This window comes from Poromitra crassiceps (genome assembly GCF_964638095.1).
Source record: "Poromitra crassiceps genome assembly, chromosome: 10".
Lineage (NCBI taxonomy): Eukaryota > Metazoa > Chordata > Actinopteri > Beryciformes > Melamphaidae > Poromitra > Poromitra crassiceps.
In genome coordinates, this window is record NC_139631.1 from 8,669,424 (window position 1) to 8,689,667 (window position 20,244).

General features: G+C 45.3%; 1 protein-coding gene across 2 annotated transcripts; it reads left to right on the forward strand.

The window, feature by feature from the left end:
• The first annotated feature begins 193 nt into the window (after positions 1 to 193).
• On the forward strand, positions 194 to 16,437 carry kdm2ba (lysine (K)-specific demethylase 2Ba). 2 transcript variants are annotated; one of them, XM_083644092.1, is made up of 11 exons: positions 194 to 308; positions 4,600 to 4,824; positions 5,503 to 5,646; positions 7,752 to 7,838; positions 8,255 to 8,397; positions 8,745 to 8,919; positions 9,175 to 10,001; positions 10,577 to 10,740; positions 11,186 to 11,347; positions 13,113 to 13,331; positions 15,155 to 16,437. In XM_083644092.1, the coding sequence occupies exons 1-11, from the start codon at positions 255 to 257 to the stop codon at positions 15,334 to 15,336; spliced, it is 2,382 nt and encodes a 793-aa protein (XP_083500218.1). In that variant the 5' UTR covers positions 194 to 254; the 3' UTR covers positions 15,337 to 16,437. The 2 variants fall into 2 exon arrangements, with proteins under 2 accessions (XP_083500218.1, XP_083500219.1); XM_083644093.1 differs by having other exon boundaries at positions 216 to 308; positions 4,603 to 4,824.
• Positions 16,438 to 20,244: the final 3,807 nt, after the last annotated feature.

Sequence of the window (20,244 nt, forward strand, 5' to 3'; positions counted from 1 at the left end):
TGTTGTAGCAGCTGCCTGGCTGTTCCTGTGAGAGGGGAGGGGAGGGGAGGGGAGGGGAGGGGAGGGGAGGGGAGGGGAGGGGAGGGGAGGGGAGGGGAGGGGAGGGGAGGGGAGGGAAGAGGAGGGGAGGGGCGGGCCTGTGAGAGGGGGCGGGGGGTGGTGACGTCACGGCAGAGCAGCACAGCGGCGAGCTGGAGGCTTCATCAGCCATGTTCGTTTTCTCTCCTGTGGACAGACGATGAGAGAGAGCAGCCATGGCCTTGTCACTGAGCGGAGACGAAGAGGACTATGATTCAGACTCCGAGCAGGTCAGAGCTCCTCACATCATCTCATTAATAACATGTGTCCTCTCTGCATGGCGCGCGAGCTTTGACCACACAACTGACGTGAAAGTCACTCTGTTTCCGACAAGAATGCCGTGTTTCCCACGTTAGCTAGGTTAGCTTAACGTTAGGAGGGCTTTTCTCTCTTCTGTTCTCCCCAATATATCTCTTACTCGAGTTGAAACGAGAATGGTGTCTGTTATGCGAAAACCCTCTCTACTACTTGGCTATATCCCTGTTTTTTCGACGTACTATTTTGACTATTCTAGGTATAAATATAGAGGCGGGAGTGATTATCTGACCTTTTATACACCCATCATGTCCTTTACTTCCTGGACATCAGGAATGTATAATATATTTCATAGCCACCATTGACCCATTTTTAATGAGCACCTATAAGCAGGCCGTGCAGTTGGACTCAGAAAAAAATGTACACAAACAACAACAACAACAACAACAATGACCTCGGCTCCTCTGACATCACCTGGAGTGTCTGTTTACAAGGTTCCACTCTTTCGCTTCATTGTAAAAGCTGTGATCACACACACACACTCACATGCCCCAACCCGGGGCCAAGGAAGCAAGGCCATATCTTCCTGTTTTTAATTTCCTCCCATGTCTCAAAGTTGCCGTCCTCTGCGCCTTTAAGAGCGCTTTCGGCGATGTTATTTAAGCAGGAACTGAACTGGGGAGGGGGGATGGGGCCGAGGGAACAATGAGGTGGCTCTGCTCGGCTTGTTAGACCAGTGATGACCCAACTGGGGTCCGGCGGGGACCCCCAGACCAGTGATGACCCAACTGGGGTCCAGGCGGGGACCCCCAGACGTCTTGGCGGGTGCCCCCAGAAAACCGATCATTGCTTTGATTTCAGTTTCATTTCATTCACCAGGAGGAGGAAATGTATGTAAGGATGAGTGTGTTGTTGTCAGTAGACGCACTACTAAAGCCTGCTCAGATGGTGGGTTCCTGTTCAAGTGTTTTTACAGGCTACACGTCTCCAATACCCACTTTGTGTAGTTCAGGGATGCAAACTAGTCACCTTTAGGGACCGTCACCTTTTTGACCCCAAACTAGCACTTCAGTGAATGTCACTGAGTGGTTTTGTGTGTGCCCCCCCCCCCCTGGTATCTGTCACCTTTTTCACTCTCCGTGAGTTAGTTCAATATAAATCTCAGCAGTGCTGACACGAGAGACAGGTTATACACAGTTTATAAATCTGAGCTGTGCTGCTGACACAAGAGACGGGTTACAACACAGTTTATAGTCACGCCTTCATCCTCCCAACCTGGATAAACAGTTGTGAAATCTTCTCCGCATGCTCACACATGGTGCTCATCACACCTACAACACCCAATAACGCTAACTGTTTATCTGTGGTAGTAGTTATTTTGGCCTCTTATGTAACCCCCCCCCCCCCTTGTTTAAGGACCACTGTAGTCGGGCTGCAGAAGACGAGTCTCGTCACTACTTCCTCCCACTGCAATCCACACTGAAGCTGAGTCAGAGGAGCGCACTGACTCAGATGTAGGCCATGTTTTTGTTCATAGGCCGATCCCCAAAATTCCTGGCATATTACTCCTCCGAGTTACAGTAAAGGCAGGTCAGCTGATCTTCGCTTTGTGGACCACCTGCTCCAAGAAAGCCAGTGCTGCTCTCCGTTTCTGTGTGCAGCCATTGTTTGGATAGTGATACTTATTGTAATACTCAGATGGAGGCAGCATTATGAAGTATCAGTTTAACCAGCAGCAGAGACGGATGCTCTCCAGGGAATGAGAATCATCAATGACTCATATAAAGACAATATTTTTCTTTTTCAGGAGAGTGTGCGATAACAAGCCTCGATCCAAATATCAAACACTTTGTTCAGTCTGAGAGAGTGTCAAACCTGATGACAGGTTAGAAAGAGCAGGTCAGACAAGGCTGGGAAAAGGATGCTACAGTTGTTCTTGAACAGTGTGTGACGTTGTTGACAGTCGTAGTCTCTGCTGCCTCAGAAGATCTCTGCTGCCTCAGCTCTTCCTCCTCTGATGTATCTCATGTGTGGTCAATCTGATGTTATGGAAAGCTGTCAGATTAATTTTGCGACTAAGGTAAATATGATCAAAACATTTCTCTCCCTCTCTCTCTCTCAGCACATACTAGGAAGAAGGTATTCTGGTAAACATGTAGGAACATGTTGTTCCTACTTGCCCAGATTGCGTTTAGAAGTTGTTGTTCTTATTAGAAAATAATACAAAAGATTGATTGAGGCAGTGGTTCTCAACGTGGGGTCCATGGACCGCCAGCGGTCCTTGAGGGAGGTTCCAGGGGGGCCCCAGCAAAGTCATGAAATGTTCAACTTCAGCATTATTTCATTTACAGGAAGTGAAGACAATTAGAGGATGTAGAAGAAAGATTGCTTTGATCATAGTCGTCTCTCCTACAATACAGATATTGTAGTCTTGTGTTTTCTGGATTCTGGACAAAATCATATTGAATGTAGCGGCTACAGTTACAGTCCTGCTGTGACATAGCACAGCCATATTGCTAGTCAAATTGTATGTCCTGGATGGATTTATATGCACTATGAAAATAAGAACAGAAGTGGTCTTTGCACCTGCAATAAATTAGCTGTTATTGTAATAAATGCATTGCAGACAAACAGGATTTTGTGTCCTCAACCGTCCAGTATTGGAATGAGACGTATAAAGTGGCCTCATCTAGATATGACATGGGGACAACACATTAATGATGCACTGAGATAGCTCTTTGTCAAGGTCAACAGAGTGTGTGTGTGTGTGTGTGTGTGTGTGTGTGTGTGTGTGTGTGCGCGTGTGTGTGTGTATTTGCATCCTGTTTTGCTATATTTCCTTCAGGACATGTGGCGTTGTCTTTTCCTGCTTTTAATACAGTGATGTCATTTTCTGAACTTACAGTTCTAGTTGTTCATTTATTTGCCTTTGCAAACTGAGTCATTATATCCACATTACTGATGACCAAAAATGTCATTGCGTAATTATTTTGTGAACGCACCCATATTCATCCCTATATTATTGTCGCAAAATATCGATGTCAAGTTATTTGGTCAAAAATATTGGAATATTTGATTTTGTCCATAACCCCCCCCCCCTTCCAGACATGAGTGCCATTTAACTAATTGGCAACGTTTTGTAATTTTGAAACGAAGTGGGGGGAAAACAAACAGAAAAAAAACAGTGTTATTTTGGATCAGCTTTGATTTCATAGTGGATTGCAGAGGAGAGGACTGTGTTCTCTGTAGTGAGGGAATAAGACTAAATGACATAATGAAAAATGCTCACAGCCTCTTCGCTAAGCTTATTCGCCCCCCATCTCTCCGTTCCCCTCTTCAAACAGTTGCCACACAAGCCAGGCAAATGTGTTGCCAAGGTAACCTTCCTCTCTGCAGCAGAAAGCACAGCAATGGCTCAGTTGTGATAGGTGTTATTTTCATTTTCATGGTGGTGGTGTTCAGTTGTGATAGGTGTTATTTTCATGGTGGTGGTGTTCAGTCCTCCTCGCGTGGTTGTGATAGGTGTTATTTTCATGGTGGTGGTGTTCAGTCCTCCTCGCATGGCAGCAGTGAAGAGAAAACAACAGTGTGAAAGACACCAGTGATCCGTGGCTGAGAAGGTGGTCTACTTTCAGGGGAAAGGAGTCTTAAGAAGCTGCGATTCAGACCAGTTTAATTGCCACGTTAAACAAGTTGAGTTTGGAATAGTTTTGTTTGTTTATCCCTCTGTGGCATATTACATAGTACCTGTATGGATTTCACCAGAGAAGTCTGGACACAGGGATCAGCCAGGAGTGGCACCCTGGGGTGCATGTTGCTCAAACGCTTTGATGGAAGCCTTTGCTGTAATCGGGATAGACGATAAACGACAATAACGTTGATTGTTTTTCAGTGGAATCATATTGTGATGATATTGTGATTTTGGGATGTTGTGACACAATTCTGCTGTCTAATTAATCCATTAGAACAATCAAATTGTACTCAGTTTACTTTACTTGACTAAATGAAATATGATTTTTTTTAAAGGAATATTATTAGAAATTTCTATTTTGTTTAACATCACTCACACCCTCACGATTTTGCACACGTGAGGTGAGCCATATTGTGATATATATCGATACCCGAAATAAATCTTTGTGATGATCATGATGTTGATGTCCACCCCTAAATCGGGCATCAAACCCTGGACGTCGTCTTCTCTGACCTCACCTCTCTGTCCTGCATTGCCGTGTACATTAAAGTCACACCGGTCTGTCTCTCCTCCAGCAGCGGGCGGCCAACCGGCCAAAGCCCAAGATGGGGACGACATCGGCCGTCAAGCTGCCGTCCAACCGCAGCTCGTCGGGCGCCAGGCGGCGGCGGACGCGCTGCAGGAAGTGCGAGGCGTGTCTCCGGACCGAGTGCGGAGAGTGTCACTTCTGTAAGGACATGAAGAAGTTTGGAGGCCCGGGACGCATGAAGCAGTCCTGCATCATGAGACAGTGCATCGCGGTGAGTCGGCCCGGGCCGCGGTCGCTTCACAAGACATAACACACATATATATTATATATTCATAAGGTTTAGCTGAGTTCACAGTTAACTGCCAAGTCCTGTTTTCAATTTGTCATTCAAATGTGATCAGAGCATTCAGAATAAAATGTTGTAAACAAGAACCAGGGTTCGTAGAAAATCCTCGAAAGTTGATGAATGTATGTATAGCTTTGAAGGTATCTGGAGATAGAATCCCTCCGCTCTCTGGACCTGTGTCTGTGCTATAGGAGCAACACATCCGGAGGAAAACCCTGTGATGGATATTTGTGTTGCTATAGTAGTTTTAAAATCAATTTCATTTCCTGACCCCAAAATATCATGTGTAATAATATGACCCCTCTGTGTGTAATCTTCTTCACCAATATAATGTCTTACCCCTAAACATGCCAATTTGAGTCCTTGGTAAAAGTAATTGAAATTCATTGAATTTGATGTCCAAGGCAGTGTGTGGACCCTGAAGAACAGGACCCAGAAGTGCCCGCATTTAAACAACAAATCTCTAAATAGTGTGGAGTACCTACAGTGGATACTGTAGTACCTAACAGTATCCACTGAATCCACAGGGGCACTATTATGAAAAAGGTGCGTTTGTTTTGCACCGCTTCTTCCTGCTTATTGCTGTGTCTCTGCTGCTTGCAGCCGGTCCTGCCGCACACGGCCGTGTGTGTGGTGTGTAAGGAGGCAGGGAAGGAGGACACACTGGAGGACGAGGAGGACAAGTTCAACTTCATGCTCATGGAGTGCTCCATCTGCAATGAGATCGTCCATCCAAACTGCCTCAAGGTAAGGAGGAGCCAAGCTACCATGATGAGTGGAGCCAACTCCACCTAAGAGCCCATTTACATCTGGCATTAAAATGCCATTTGTATCCGTATGCATTATCCAGATAATGAAGAATGCGGTGTTGCAAGGTGTGTAGACGCGTCGTGATCAGAATGTGATCAAACCTACCTGACCACATCTGGAGGGCATCCTGGCTCACATTGTGTTCAGATCTTAGCTAGGTGATCAAACCTACCTGACCACATCAGGAAGGGTATCCCGGCTTCACATTGTGTTCAGATCTTAGCTAGGTATAAACGCAATCTGTACAATGTGCTCGCATTCCAAAGATAGGAGATGTGATGTGTGATAGGGTTGGCACTGCACGATGGTCCATCTACCCCGACTTCACAGAGAATCAGTTGTCTGTTACGTTACTCAACACACAACAGCGTTGTGCAGCTGGAGCGCTTTGAGGGTCGCAGGTGGGACTCCTCAACTGGGAAGTTCTCACCTCCGACTTGTCATGTGACTCATGTCATGTGACTCATGTGTTGCCGGAGTGTGCCAGGAATGCCAGCTCATTTGAATGGAATGTGAATGACTCAAGGGTTGCCAGGTCTTTTGAATGTATTCAGCGTTCTCACTTCCCACAGTTATGAAATTCCTGGAAAAGTTTTGGAATTTTGTCTGAAAAAGTGTGGGAACCCTGTCGTGTATTACATAAAAATTCACATTACATTGTAATGTGAATGACTCGGGGGTTGCCAGGTCATTTTACTGTCATATTAATGACTCGGGGGGCGTTGGACTCTAGTGGTGAAAGGCAGTTTGACGAGGAACTGTTGTCGACTTCCTGTTTATGTAACACTAAACCACCTCATCGCTCCCCCCTGCCTTCATTCAGAAGTGCTTCTGGGTGGAGCTGCGTGGCACAAACACTTGCCAGAGTGCAGCACCTCACATGCTTGAAGGGACAGTTCACAATTTCAATCACAAGTTCACAAGTACAATCCTAAATACATTTATGTAGTGCTATTTATCCAGAACGTTTTGTGTTAGTTTCCAACCAAATCTAAATCGACTGATTTAGATTTCGGAATTTCATCAAATTTGCCTCAAACATCCACTTGGACTCCAGGATGAACTCATTCAATTTGGGTGGTCAAAGTTCAAGGTCACTGTGACACTCACGCGTGCCATTTTCTAGTTCGTTAACCCAAAATCTCAGCAACGCCTTGAAGGAATTTCTTCACATTTGGCTCCAACATCAAAGTCTGGACGGACATGGATGTCCACTGCTCACTTGTCTAGATGGATAAATAGCACTACAGCCAGGTGAGGGGTGTTTTGGATTTGAGGGTAAAGCTCAGCTGTCCCTTTAAGAATATATTTATGCACTCAGGATCAAAACATCCACCAAAATTGCAAATGTTGAATGAATGAGTGATATTGACGAGCCGATGAAATGGCCTGATGCAAAGCAGGCCTGAGCAGTTGCAGCGCTAAAGACATTTCATTTCTGATTGCAAAACAACATGTAAAGCAGCAGATTGCAAAACTAAATGTAAAGCAGCGCACGCATGCACATTGCGCACACACACGCACACACACACACACACACACACACACACACACACACACACACACACACACACACACACACACCCCCCTGTTAGTTCGATTCTGCCAAAAAAACACAGCAAGTCTTTGCTAGCAAAATCTTGGTCAAACCAGTTCTTTTTAGACATGCAGCGTCTAGTGTTTCACAGCACACAGCAGCGTGGGTATATTTATATGACATTATTAGGATTTTATAGCTGTTATGCCGTAGTAGATGCTGCCCGTTTAGAAATGGATAGCGGAGATAACTGAGCATGCAGTCGATGCTACTGAGTGTCTATTTAATCTGACTTCCCCTTTCTACTAGAATGCGCGGCGGCGCGAGCGTTTGCACATGAAGCATGGTTGAGGTGAAACCGTGTTAAACTGCCACACGGAGCAGAACAGACACTTTCACTTCCCCTTTCCTCGTTGCGTGTGCTAAAGAAACTGTACATACATGTAGGTCTCCTCCGTAACGCCCGCTCATTTCCCAAGTCCGTCTCGTTTTCCTGTCTTCTCAGGTGAGCGATGCCTCAGGAGTGGTGAACGATGAGCTCCCCAACTGTTGGGAATGTCCCAAGTGCAACCATGCTGGGAAAACTGGAAAAGTGAGTACCAAAATAAGTGTGGAGTCATAGAATTAAGATTATGTAACAGTTTCATTAATGTATATGTTGGATTTTTGCATGTCTTGGTTAAAGTATTTTTTGTTGCTCTGAAAATGGCAACAGAATTAGTGGTCTTAATATCAGATTTGTTCAGACTAAGGCAACAAGCTACATGTTTTGAAATGACAGATGCATAGTTGCTTTGTTTTATCTGTGGATTTCATCAAACAATTTTGTCAGCTTGCCACTTCCTGTTTACCTTCTAGTTTGTGGATCACATGATTCTCTGCTCTTGTCTGTCACAGAGGCACAACACATGAGTTGATCAGACCTCGGGTATCTTTGTAGCGGTTGGTTTTCCTCGTCGCGATAGGCAAAAGGTATAAAGTTGTATCGTTGTGTTTTTGTCCCTTTTGGTTTGTAAGCAAAAGCGAGGACCAGGGTTCAAATACGCCTCCAACCTCCCCGGCTCCCTGCTGAGGGAGCAGAAGCCTGGGAAGGAGGAGGGAGACGTGGCGTCCACGGCCAAGAGGAGACCTGACAGAGAGGAGACGCCCAGGTACTAGACACGGGTTACTTGGACTTGAGACTTGCACTTACTGTAAGTCGCAGACACAGTGACTTGAGACTTTGACTTGAACTCCAGATTTGGGACTCGTGAACAATCTTTGTTTTTATTTATTTAAAAAAATGCATCAAGGAAATGTCTGGGATGAATGTGATTCTCTTGTACTCTTAACTGTTATTGAAAAACAGGTTAGAGTTATTATTGCATGGCTAATAATAATGTTAGCAATATTTTCCTGTTACCTTGAGTCACCATAAGAGACTTGACTTGGACTCCAGCTCAAATACTTGAGACTCGACTTGAACATGCGGCAGCTGACTTGTGAGCGTGTGTGGCAGGTACAGAGCGGACAGAGAGGAGACGCCCAGGTACAGACCTGAGGAGTGTCTCCACCGACAGCCTCCGCTGCTCTCCCCCTGCGGCCTGCCCAGGCCCCGCCCCCAGGACACGCTGAGGAAGAAGAGGAAGCTCTTCGAGGATGACGACGAAGAGGATCTGTGCATGAGGAAGAAGGTACATGTTACACCTATCTTTGACACACTGAATCTCTTTCAGATCCAAGCAAAATTGGTATTGTAAAACTAGGGAGGGGCATCAATAATTGAGAATCTATAATTGATCGTTAAGGAATCAGGAACCGTGGATTATATCCATCAGTGATACAGTTTAACTGCCGCTGGTCCTTTTTAAAGTAATAATTAACTTACTTATTAGCTACATACAGCTGGATAATTGGCATGCTCTCATACCCATCTCTTTGCCCCGCAGGAAAGGTCAGACGATCCTTTCTTTCCCAAACTCCTGCACCACATCAAGACGGAGCAGGAGTACGACGACGACGAGGAGGAGGAGGAAGAAGAGGAAAGGGAAAGGGAGTCCCTCTTCCGCAGCGCCGTGGAGAGGAGAGCGCGCCTGGCAGAGGCTGAGGACGAAACGGAGGACAGAGACTCCAGGAATGAACTTTTGAGTCCTGCCGTCAAAACGCCCGTCGCAGACAGCGACCAGTCCCACTGCAGCTCTCCGCAGGCCGGGCCCAGCAGCGAGGCCGGGAGCGAGACCCAGGAGAAAGGGCCGCGTCCCAAAGCTCGCCGCAAGCGCCGCCCTCTACCCAACCGGGAGCTGAGCCGGGAGCTGAGCAAAGCACTGAACCAGGAGATCCAGAAGACGGAGGACTGCCTGGCCAACGAGAACCGACAGCCCCTCAAGGTGGAGCCGGAGAGCGAGAACGAGGAGCCCAAGAGGTTGTTCCGCAACGGCGGTGACCTGGGGGAGCAGAGGGCCCACCTCCGGACCAAAGAGATGAACGGGACACCCTGGGAGCTGCGTCACTTCTACCCGAGTCAGATCACTCCCCTGGGCTTCAACAGGAGCACGCCCACCACCCGGCCGGTGCCGCCTCGCTCCCCGCCCAAGTGCGTCCAAATGGAGCGTCACGTCATCCGGCCGCCTCCGATAAGCCCTCCCCCCGACAGACTGCCTCTGAGAGACGGGAAGACCCACAGTCTGCAGCGCGAAGTCTGGATGAAGGTCTTTGGCTATCTCACGCACAAGGAGCTCTGTGTCTGCATGAGAGTCTGCAAGACTTGGAACAGATGGTAAATGCACAGCACACAAGTGACAATAGTTTCTTTGCATTTTTTGGTGAACACCAGACCTCTTGTGGTGGGAACGTGTGCTGCATGCTAGTATAGAAAGTACTTCCACTGTCAATGTGAGGTAATAATACAGGAGTGTTTTTTTTTATTGTTCTGCTCTGAGAAGCTTCAATAATTCATGTTTAGTATCAATCATGTAAAACACAATGCAAAATAGAAGAACATAGCTGACAGCAGCACTTAGGCCATGTTCACATTACAGGCAAATCCGATTTGCTGCTGAAGTCATCATCTTGATTGGTTTCCCAAATCTGATTTGGGTGATCAGCGCGTCCACACTGAAGTCACATCAGTCGAAAGCAGATTGGAAACTACCTCCGTATGTGGTTTGGGACAAGTGACACAAATCAGACTTGGAGCATCCAGACTCATAAAACCAATCTGGATAAAGGCATTGATAGGTCACTAAAGTTCACAAATCGGATTTGGCCTCCTAGTGTGAACATGGCTTTAGAGTAGACATGGAGACAGAACACATCACATACTGCCTGCTTGTGTGTGTGTGTGCTGGCCAGGTGCTGTGATAAGAGACTTTGGGCAGAGATTGATCTGAACCGCTGCACCTCCATCAGTCCACTCATGCTGAGCGGGATCATCCGCAGACAGCCGGCCTCCCTGGACCTCAGCTGGACCAACATCTCCAAGAAACAAGTCAGCTGGCTTATTAACAGACTGCCAGGTACGTGTGCTACACTCAGGTCTCTGTCTCTCTCCATCTGCGCTGCTCAACTAAAAAGGCGGAGAACTTCGTTGTTAAAACTGGCCGTAAACAGTTTGACAGTAAAAAGAAAGTGACATGCAGAAGTTCTGTGCTTGTTAACGGATACAAACGGAATCAAATAATGCGACGTGAGGTCGTTCCCGTCATTCAAACCACTATGTTTGACAAGAAGTTCCCAGACGATTGGTAGGCGGAGATCTCCACTTGTCTGGGAGCCGAGACTAATGTGCTATCTATTTGTAAATCAATAAATACTAAATATATTTACGGTAGCAATGGCACTTTGTTTCTATTGATCTTGTGACTTAGAGATATCTTGTCTCTTTGATTTGATATTGTCTTAGTTTTGTCAGTGTTTGGTTTGGACATCCAGTTTATATCAGTGTGCCGTTTTGGATTCCAGGTCTGCGGGTGTTGAAGCTCTCAGGGTGTTCCTGGGTGGCTGTATCTGCCCTCTGCACCTCCAGTTGCCCTCTGCTGCGCACCCTGGATGTCCAGTGGGTGGAGGGGCTCAAAGACGCCCAGATGAGGGACCTGCTCTCACCCCCTACAGACAACAGACCAGGTACCTCAGCGGCTCCAGTCAGCGTGGCACGAACACTAGCTCGGAGGTGTGATTCCCACTCCCATGCTCATAAAACATTTCTATAGGCCAGACCTTCACCAGCTCATTCAGGTTGATGAAGTCTTCTGGACACCGGGTCGCCACCATCAAGGCCTTGAACGTGCTTGGATTTATAAAGAGGTCCTTAAAAGTGCTTGGATTTAACCTACAGAACCTCTTGAGTTTGAGCCTAGTGTGCTCTCTGCCTCATGGGTCTAGCGTGGAGACTACTAGAGTAACATTTGAGCAGCATTTGTGCATCAGTTGAAAGCAGCACTCTGCACGAGTCTGCAGGGTGGAGGGCAGCTGCTCAGGCTCTCTGAGGTAGAGGGTGGAGGGCCAGCTGCTCAGGCTCTCTGAGGTAGAGGGTGGAGGGCCAGCTGCTCAGGCTCTCTGAGGTAGAGGGTGGAGGGCCAGCTGCTCAGGCTCTCTGAGGTAGAGGGTGGAGGGCCAGCTGCTCAGGCTCTCTGAGGTAGAGGGTGGAGGGCCAGCTGCTCAGGCTCTCTGAGGTAGAGGGTGGAGGGCCAGCTGCTCAGGCTCTCTGAGGTAGAGGGTGGAGGGCCAGCTGCTCAGGCTCTCTGAGGTAGAGGGTGGAGGGCCAGCTGCTCAGGCTCTCTGAGGTAGAGGGTGGAGGGCCAGCTGCTCAGGCTCTCTGAGGTAGAGGGTGGAGGGCCAGCTGCTCAGGCTCTCTGAGGTAGAGGGTGGAGGGCCAGCTGCTCAGGCTCTCTGAGGTAGAGGGTGGAGGGCCAGCTGCTCAGGCTCTCTGAGGTAGAGGGTGGAGGGCCAGCTGCTCAGGCTCTCTGAGGTAGTACAGAGAACACCACTCTGCACAATCCCCCCTCCCCCATGCTGCTGCAGTCACCTTCTCTCTGCCTGCAACACTGCAATCTGCTGGCAACTCCTGACGTCAGGGGGCCTCTCCGGCTCTTAAATAATTTAGATGTTGAGAGTATTCTCAAGACTAAAACACATTTATGCGTCAGTCGTAGTCTTACTGCTAAAAGTCTGATTAAATTGGCATTACTGTCAGAATTTCTTTGCAATTAAGACCACATTTGTATATGACTTTTTATAATGAAAGATGAATTAAGGATAAACTAGAGCCATTCACCTCCAATGGGTCTAATGAAATATAAAAGGCAGGGTTCCCAAGTTCAAGGAAATAATATACCATCTATATCTATATCTATATCTATATATAAATATATATAGATATAGATATAGATATATATAGATAGATATGATTAGATATAGATATAGATATATATAATCTGTATATAATCTATATAGATATAGATATAGATTATATATATATATATAATTTTTTTTTTTAATGGGAAATGAATGTACCTCAGGTCAGCTGGACACACGCTGTAAGCTGATATATTCTCTGTCTGACTGACCTCAGGTCAGCTGAACACATGCTGTAAGCTGATGTATTCTCTGTCTGACTGACCTCAGGTCAGCTGGACACACGCTGTAAGCTGATGTATTCTCTGTCTGACTGACCTCAGGTCAGCTGGACACATGCTGTAAGCTGATGTATTCTCTGTCTGACTGACCTCAGGTCAGCTGGACACATGCTGTAAGCTGATGTATTCTCTGTCTGACTGACCTCAGGTCAGCTGGACACACGCTGTAAGCTGATGTATTCTCTGTCTGACTGACCTCAGGTCAGCTGGACACACGCTGTAAGCTGATGTATTCTCTGTCTGACTGACCTCAGGTCAGCTGGACACACGCTGTAAGCTGCGGAACGTGTTGGAGCTGCGGCTGGCGGGGTTGGACATCACAGACACCTCGCTGCGTCTCATCAGCAGACAGATGCCCTCTCTGTCCCGGCTGGACCTGAGCTACTGCAACCACATCAACGACCAGTCAGTCAACCTGCTGACCGCAGCCGGCACCACCACCAGGGACTCTCTCACTGAGATCAACCTGTCAGGTGAGACGCTGATCAACATTTTCCACCATGTTATAGCCTAAACAACTGATCAATTGAGAAAATAATTGACAGATTAATCGACAATGAAAATAATCGATAGTTGTAGCCCTAGACCGTATCAAGGAAACACTTTCTGTAATCGGCCTGTTGTCAGGGGCCCAGAAATGCACCTTATGTAGAAGAGACCGTCTGGCTTGAGAGACTAACAGGAAGTGTACCGTAAATTCCGCACTATAAGCCGCACCGGACTATAAGCCGCAGCAGCAAAATTGACTGTTTGTTACATATATAAGCCGCACCGGACTATAAGCCGCGGGTGTTTTAATGTTTTTTTTTTTTTTTTTTTTTTTTAATTGTGTTTTAATGTTTAATTACCATATGTAAGGGTTCGTGCACAGAGGGGATTGTCGGGAAAGAGATGGCTGTTTGAGGAAGCTCCCATTTATTAACATTTCAACAAAACAACATAACACCACCTGTGTTTTTTTTTTTACAGTGCACACAGTGTCCGCGGTGTGGTGAAAAGAGGGCAAGAGAGGAAATTAAAACAGAAGTGGATTTATAGTTAGAAAGAGTGCTAAAGAAGAGAGAATTCCGTTTTTTTTTTTTTTCTGAAAAAATCCATAGATAAGCCGCACCGTTATATAAGCCGCAGGGGCCAAAAAAGGCCAAAAAACGGGGAAAAAGCCGCGGCTTATAGTCCGGAATTTACGGTAAACACAATCGGAAGTTCTGATTGTGTTTACACTTCCTGTGACTCATAAACCTAGTCTGACTCATAATGTGAGTCAAACTAAGTTTGACCAGGGGAGTCAGACTATTTTGAGCAGGTAAAACAGCCGGCGTTTTGAACAGGAAGTCGTGACACAACTGGTCAAGTGGGCGGGGCCAACCACCCGGACAGCAAGGGGAGGACTGTCTCTACTTCTTATGCCAGTGTGAATGTCGTACAGTATCACTGGTACAAATACAGCTCCTGTAATCTGCTTTGTGTTTACATTTATGATCAAATTTATGTGCAAAATGAATTAAATCTGGAGTTGGCGATATCATATTTGATAGCAAAAATATACTCTGAATGTTACATTGAATATCTCTGGAGCGCTACGGCTGATTGACTTAGTGTTTTTTCTTTTGAAAGCTAAGGGCTGCATGGTTATTGGTTAGGAGGGCGGCTCCAGTCAGATCGCTGCCCTATCAGAAGCTTTGTAATCCAGCATTGAACTAAAATGTCCTTTTGGAGACTAATAACTTATTGGGTGAAAAAATTAAAGTACTTCTTTGTGAACATTTTAAATAGTTTTTGATGTGTGCAAGTTATGTTTCACCCCCTGCTTCCACGCTAACCCCACCATTTTCAATTGCCCAAAACCTGTTGTCGTTATTCTGTGTGATTTGAATACATTTCTGTCAGATTCAATTTCCACCTTGGTTTTTTCTTGTCTTCATGGTCATATATAATTTATACTTTCATGTGACATCATTGCAGGCTGCAAGGTCTTAAAAAGCATTACATTTGACTTAAAAAATGGTGTAAGAACCCTGCCAGAATTCATATTCTGATAGTCCAGGTTGTCCTGAAAAAACAAAATCAAAACAAAAATAAAGATGTATAAGATTTGTATGTATTGTGCATTACAGGGTTGAGGTTATACAAGCGTTATTACACAACAAGACTGGGGGGGGGAGGGGGGGTGTGTTAAAAGCTCTGCATCAAGAGTAAATAAAATGATATTTGCAGTGAATATGAATATTTTGGGTGAGAGCGGTTTTTGAAATGTCAAGCTCATGATTGATTGTGGCTTCTCTGGGTTTCCCCTTAGTGTGTAACCGGGTCACAGACCACTCGCTCACCTTCTTCAAGCGCTGTGGGAGCATCTGTGAGATCGACCTGCGCTACTGCAAGCAGGTGAGCAGGACCGCCTGCGAGCGCTTCATCGCCGAGATGTCCGTCAGCGTGCAGTTCGGACTGAAAGAAGACAAACTGCTCCAGAAGATCAGCTAGTTCCCAAAAGGACAAAAAAAACGCATTCAAAGACTGACCTTTGCACTAAATGGAACGACACAAGTTTCTGTAGTCACATCAAATGAATTGAAGCGAGAGACGTGAGATTTGTGGACACTGTCTGCAATCTAAGCTCTCAGGTGGACTCTTCTACTGAAAGGGGACGATGTTTGTTCACTGGACAGAGAAAGAGGGGAGGGGGCAAAGCATGCATGTATTTGTGTTAAGATTGTACTTTTATACAGACTTGTGCTTGTAATTGACTTTGTTGGGTTGTTTATTATTTTTATTCTTTAAATATTTGTAAAAAAATATTTTTATACAAGCATCATTTCATGAGTTTACAGTGCTTTCACACTGGCGTTTTCCCATATACACACAGCATGTGTTGGAACTGAATATTGTACAGTTTTTTTTAACTCTTCGTCTGCCTTGATACAACGGTCTCTTATGTGCCAAAATCTGTAATATTTGACATTACTCCAACTTCAGTTACAGGCAAAAAAAGAACATGTACAGTGGATATCTGAATAAATTATACTTATTGAATATCTAGAATGTATTTCAAGAATAATAAAATAGAGTAAAATAAATTTAATATTCCTATTACACCCTCATTTCTCTTCAATTACCTGACATCTTTGTGCACAATGAGTGGTGCGTTTCAGACCTTTTCCCCCATAAACTGCAACATTAATTTATTGATTTTTCATTTTATTTATTCAGTTATGTAGCAACTCATACTTGGATATCTCACGGAGCTGGGTCAAATGTTTGCAGATTATCTGGTGCCAGAATGTTAAGTATCAATGTCAGTCACAGTCGAGTATCTTAAAGTGTGAGGAGAGATTCTATGGCTGACTTCTTCTCGATGCAGTCAACCCCACCCATCCGGTTCTCCACACAGTACTTAAAAACTGCAAATAACTTGGCTTCTGTTTAAATATATTACAATAGGTGTCATTTGTGTGTATTTTGGCCCTTTTGGGATGCGTGTTGTGCAGATCTGACATCACCTCCGGTGAATGTAATGTTTATATTTGTAAATCTAAAAAGTGCTGATACCGGTATGTCATTAAAAGTCTTTCATTTGTACCATCAGGGAGTATTTTATGATTTTGAGAGTTTTGATTCTTGAATGTCACATTTTGATGGTCTGCAGTTAGTCTTGGCAGCAGGGATTATGCATCTACTGTTTGGATAGATTCTGACAATGTCATATCATGCAATGCCACTGAAGAGGGTAGTGCTACCTTGCCCCAAACAAATATTCTATGATCCAATATAATCAATATTGCTGCAACAAGTTTCTAGTAGAGCGGTAAAATACTTCTTAATACAAGAGAATACACTGACACTACATACATGACTTTGATTAAAATCTTTAATTACCAAAATAAAAAGTTCAACATTCCCAAATACAAAGACTAGACCTTGCACACAATTACACTCTTTGTAATGGAAAAGTGCAACCTGCTCAGCTACTGTTGTTGATTGTATGGGACATCTTTTCTGTAATAGCAGCAATGTTGACTGAGTACAGTACAGAGCACAGTACTCTGTGTACAGTAGAGAGCTGTTGACTGAGTACAGTACAGAGCTGTTGACTCTGAGTACAGTGCAGAGCTGTTGACTCTGAGTACAGTGCAGAGCTGTTGACTGTGAGTACAGTGCAGAGCTGTTGACTGAGTACAGTAGAGTACAGTACAGAGCTGTTGACTGTGTACAGAGTACAGTACTCTGTGAGTACAGAGTACAGAGCTGACTGTGAGTACAGTAGAGTACAGTACTCTGAGTACAGTACAGAGCTGACCGAGTACAGTACTATGTGTACAGTACTCTCTGAGTACAGTACAGAGCTGACTCAGAGTACAGTACTCTGAGTACAGTAGAGCTGAGTACAGTACTCTGTGAGTACAATACAGAGTAGGGTACTCTGAGTACAGCACAGAGTACAGCACTATGTGAGTACAGTACTCTGAGTACAGTACAGAGCACAGTACTCTGTGAGTACAGTACAGAGCACAGTACTCTGTGAGTACAGTACAGAGCACAGTACTCTGTGAGTACAGTACAGAGCACAGTACTCTGCGAGTACAGTACAGAGCACAGTACTCTGTGAGTACAGTACAGAGCACAGTACTCTGAGTACAGTACTGAGCACAGTACTCTGAGTACAGTACAGAGCACAGTACAGAGCACAGTACTCTGAGTACAGTACAGAGCACAGTACAGAGCACAGTACTCTGTGAGTACAGTACAGAGCACAGTACTCTGCGAGTACAGTACAGAGTACAGTACTCTGAGTACAGTACAGAGCACAGTACTCTGAGTACAGTACTGAGCACAGTACTCTGAGTACAGTACAGAGCACAGTACTCTGTGAGTACAGTACTGAGCACAGTACTGAGTACTGTACAGAGCTGGGTATTTTTAAATGGGCAGGACAGGGAGAAGAAAAGCAGGGACTAATCCACAGGCTTATGTTGTCATGCTCTGGTTCTCCACAAGAGGGACAGACACTTCAAGCAAACCTATGCAGATAGAACACATTTCAAACCACTTGACAGTAAAACAACTCTGTAGTAATAAACTAACCCAATCCCAGGGACATTTCAATCATCTGATATTACACCATTTAAATCTAATGGGAAAAAAATAGATATGTACATCTCATAGTGATATGGATCAATATAATATATGCAACTGTACAGCAAGTCATTTTTTTTTCTATATACTTTCTATACCACAGGTGTCAGTAAACTTGTAGCTATATATCTTTGAAGTTAGGTCGATACTTTACAAGACATGAAATAAATCAACGAAAAGCATTTAAGACACTTCATTCCACTCCCGACAATATAAGACAACCAAAAGAAACACATGGGGGGGTTTGGAAAACACGGAAGATGGCTGAATGAATTAGCACCGGATTTCTCTTATTTCCTCTCAACCATCGACTGCTGGGATCATGTCTATGTTCCCCGGGTTCTATATTCCCCGTTTTTCACTAACCTCTCCCAGCCCCCACGCCAAACCTAACCTCCCCCCATGCCTAAACCTAACCTCCCCCAGACCCTAACCCAAAACCTAACCTCTCCCACCCCCACGCCTAAACCTAAGGTCGGCATTGCGGGTGGTCGGTATAGCGGGTGGACACCATTTGGGAAAAACGGGGAACATAGGACCCGGGGAACATAGGACCTGGGGAACATAGGGACCCCCGACTGCTGAGACAGGAGAATAGCGGAGATGCCATATTGCTGTAATGAGACTTTGCATGATGGCTTAGTTACCACCACCTACATGTATCTGTGTCATGCAGGACCTGCTCAGTATGGACTAGACTAGAGAGGATTTATCAGGGCTGATTAGTGATTTAGAAACAATTGCCATCGGTGGAGATGAGTTCCGATCAGTCAGAGACGTCAAATTAGTTTAAGCAAATGAATAACCTTATAGTAAATCACCTATGGGACGAATCAGCGTGACATCACGACCGCCCGGAAATGCGGAAGCGCAGCAGTGAACTATCACATTGCTTATATTTTGACATTCTGAGTGAGAGCACATGGGTCTGATGTATAATATACTGTATGTACGTCTTGTTAAAGTCGTGTGGAACTGTCGTTTTTTTTTTTTAATGAAGTGAATTTAGTAAAAAGCACAGCCTGCTAGAGTGAGACAGTCAAGGCTGGCTCCATAGGGTCCCATTATAAAGTACAGTACGGTGTACACGTGTGTGCGCGCCACACAGTGTTTGTTTTGCTTCCTTCTACCGCCTTCTACTCATGATGCACTGGCGCTTCTCGTTTAGTCCGGTTTGCTTTCACACCACAAACGAACCGCGCCCAGGGTTCACTTGGAAGCGAACCCAGACCCACGTTTTCAAGCGGACCAGAGTTCACTTGTTTGTTCCACCCCAGAGTTCGTTTGAGCTTTCACACCACCCCAAACGAAGCGGACTATGCGAGGAAACGAACTCTGGCGCGTTTAAAGCGGACCAAACTGCTTCTATGTGAAAGCGACCCGTCTATGACTGAAACAAAGAGGGGTCAAAAGGTCAGTTAATTTGCAAATGGCTTTTTTTCCGCTCAGTCCAGATAAGACACATGCTACCTCACACACTCTTGCTGCTCAGTTTGTCGTGGATTGTGAGCAGTGGTGCGTTAACACACACACAGTGGGTACAATCTGAAAGTGCTTTCTGGTTTCACGTGCTAAACAATCAATAGCCACAACACACGACACACGGCCCACACAGAGCAGAGAGGAAAGGCTGAGAAGCAAGAGGGCGTGGCCCGTTATTTGGCACCTGGTTCACTTACCCGTGCTCCTCTGCGGTCAAGCTCACTGTTTCCATTCATTACTAAGATATGTAGTGGCTCGCAGCAGGTGTAGAGGAGTGCTCTGCTGAGTGTTCTCAGTAGAACGCTAGCTAAGTTATAACTTAGAAGTGCTCTGCTGAGTATTCTCTGTAGAATGCTAGCTAAGTTATAACTTAGAAGTGCTGTGCTGAGTATTCTCTGTAGAATGCTAGCTAAGTTATAACTTAAAAGTGCTCTGCTGCGTATTCTCAGTAGAATGCTAGCTAAGTTATAGCTTAGAAGTGCTCTGCTGCGTATTCTCAGTAGAATGCTAGCTAAGTTATAGCTTAGAAGTGCTCTGCTGCGTATTCTCAGTAGAACGCTAGCTAAGTTATAGCTTAGAAGTGCTCTGCTGCGTATTCTCAGTAGAATGCTAGCCAAGTTATAGCTTAGAAGTGCTCTGCTGCGTATTCTCAGTAGAATGCTAGCTAAGTTATAGCTTAGAAGTGCTCTGCTGCGTATTCTCAGTAGAACGCTAGCCAAGTTATAGCTTAGAAGTGCTCTGCTGAGTATTCTCAGTAGAATGCTAGCTAGGTTATAG

What these genes read in the sequence shown, in the direction of transcription:
- kdm2ba (XM_083644092.1), top strand. Translation starts at nt 255, where the DNA reads ATGGCCTTGTCACTGAGCGGAGACGAAGAGGACTATGATTCAGACTCC. An exon ending in ATCTGTGCATGAGGAAGAAG is followed by an intron (nt 8,920 to 9,174) that starts GTACATGTTACA and finishes TTTGCCCCGCAG; the next exon opens with GAAAGGTCAGACGATCCTTT. An exon ending in TGCAAGACTTGGAACAGATG is followed by an intron (nt 10,002 to 10,576) that starts GTAAATGCACAG and finishes TGTGCTGGCCAG; the next exon opens with GTGCTGTGATAAGAGACTTT.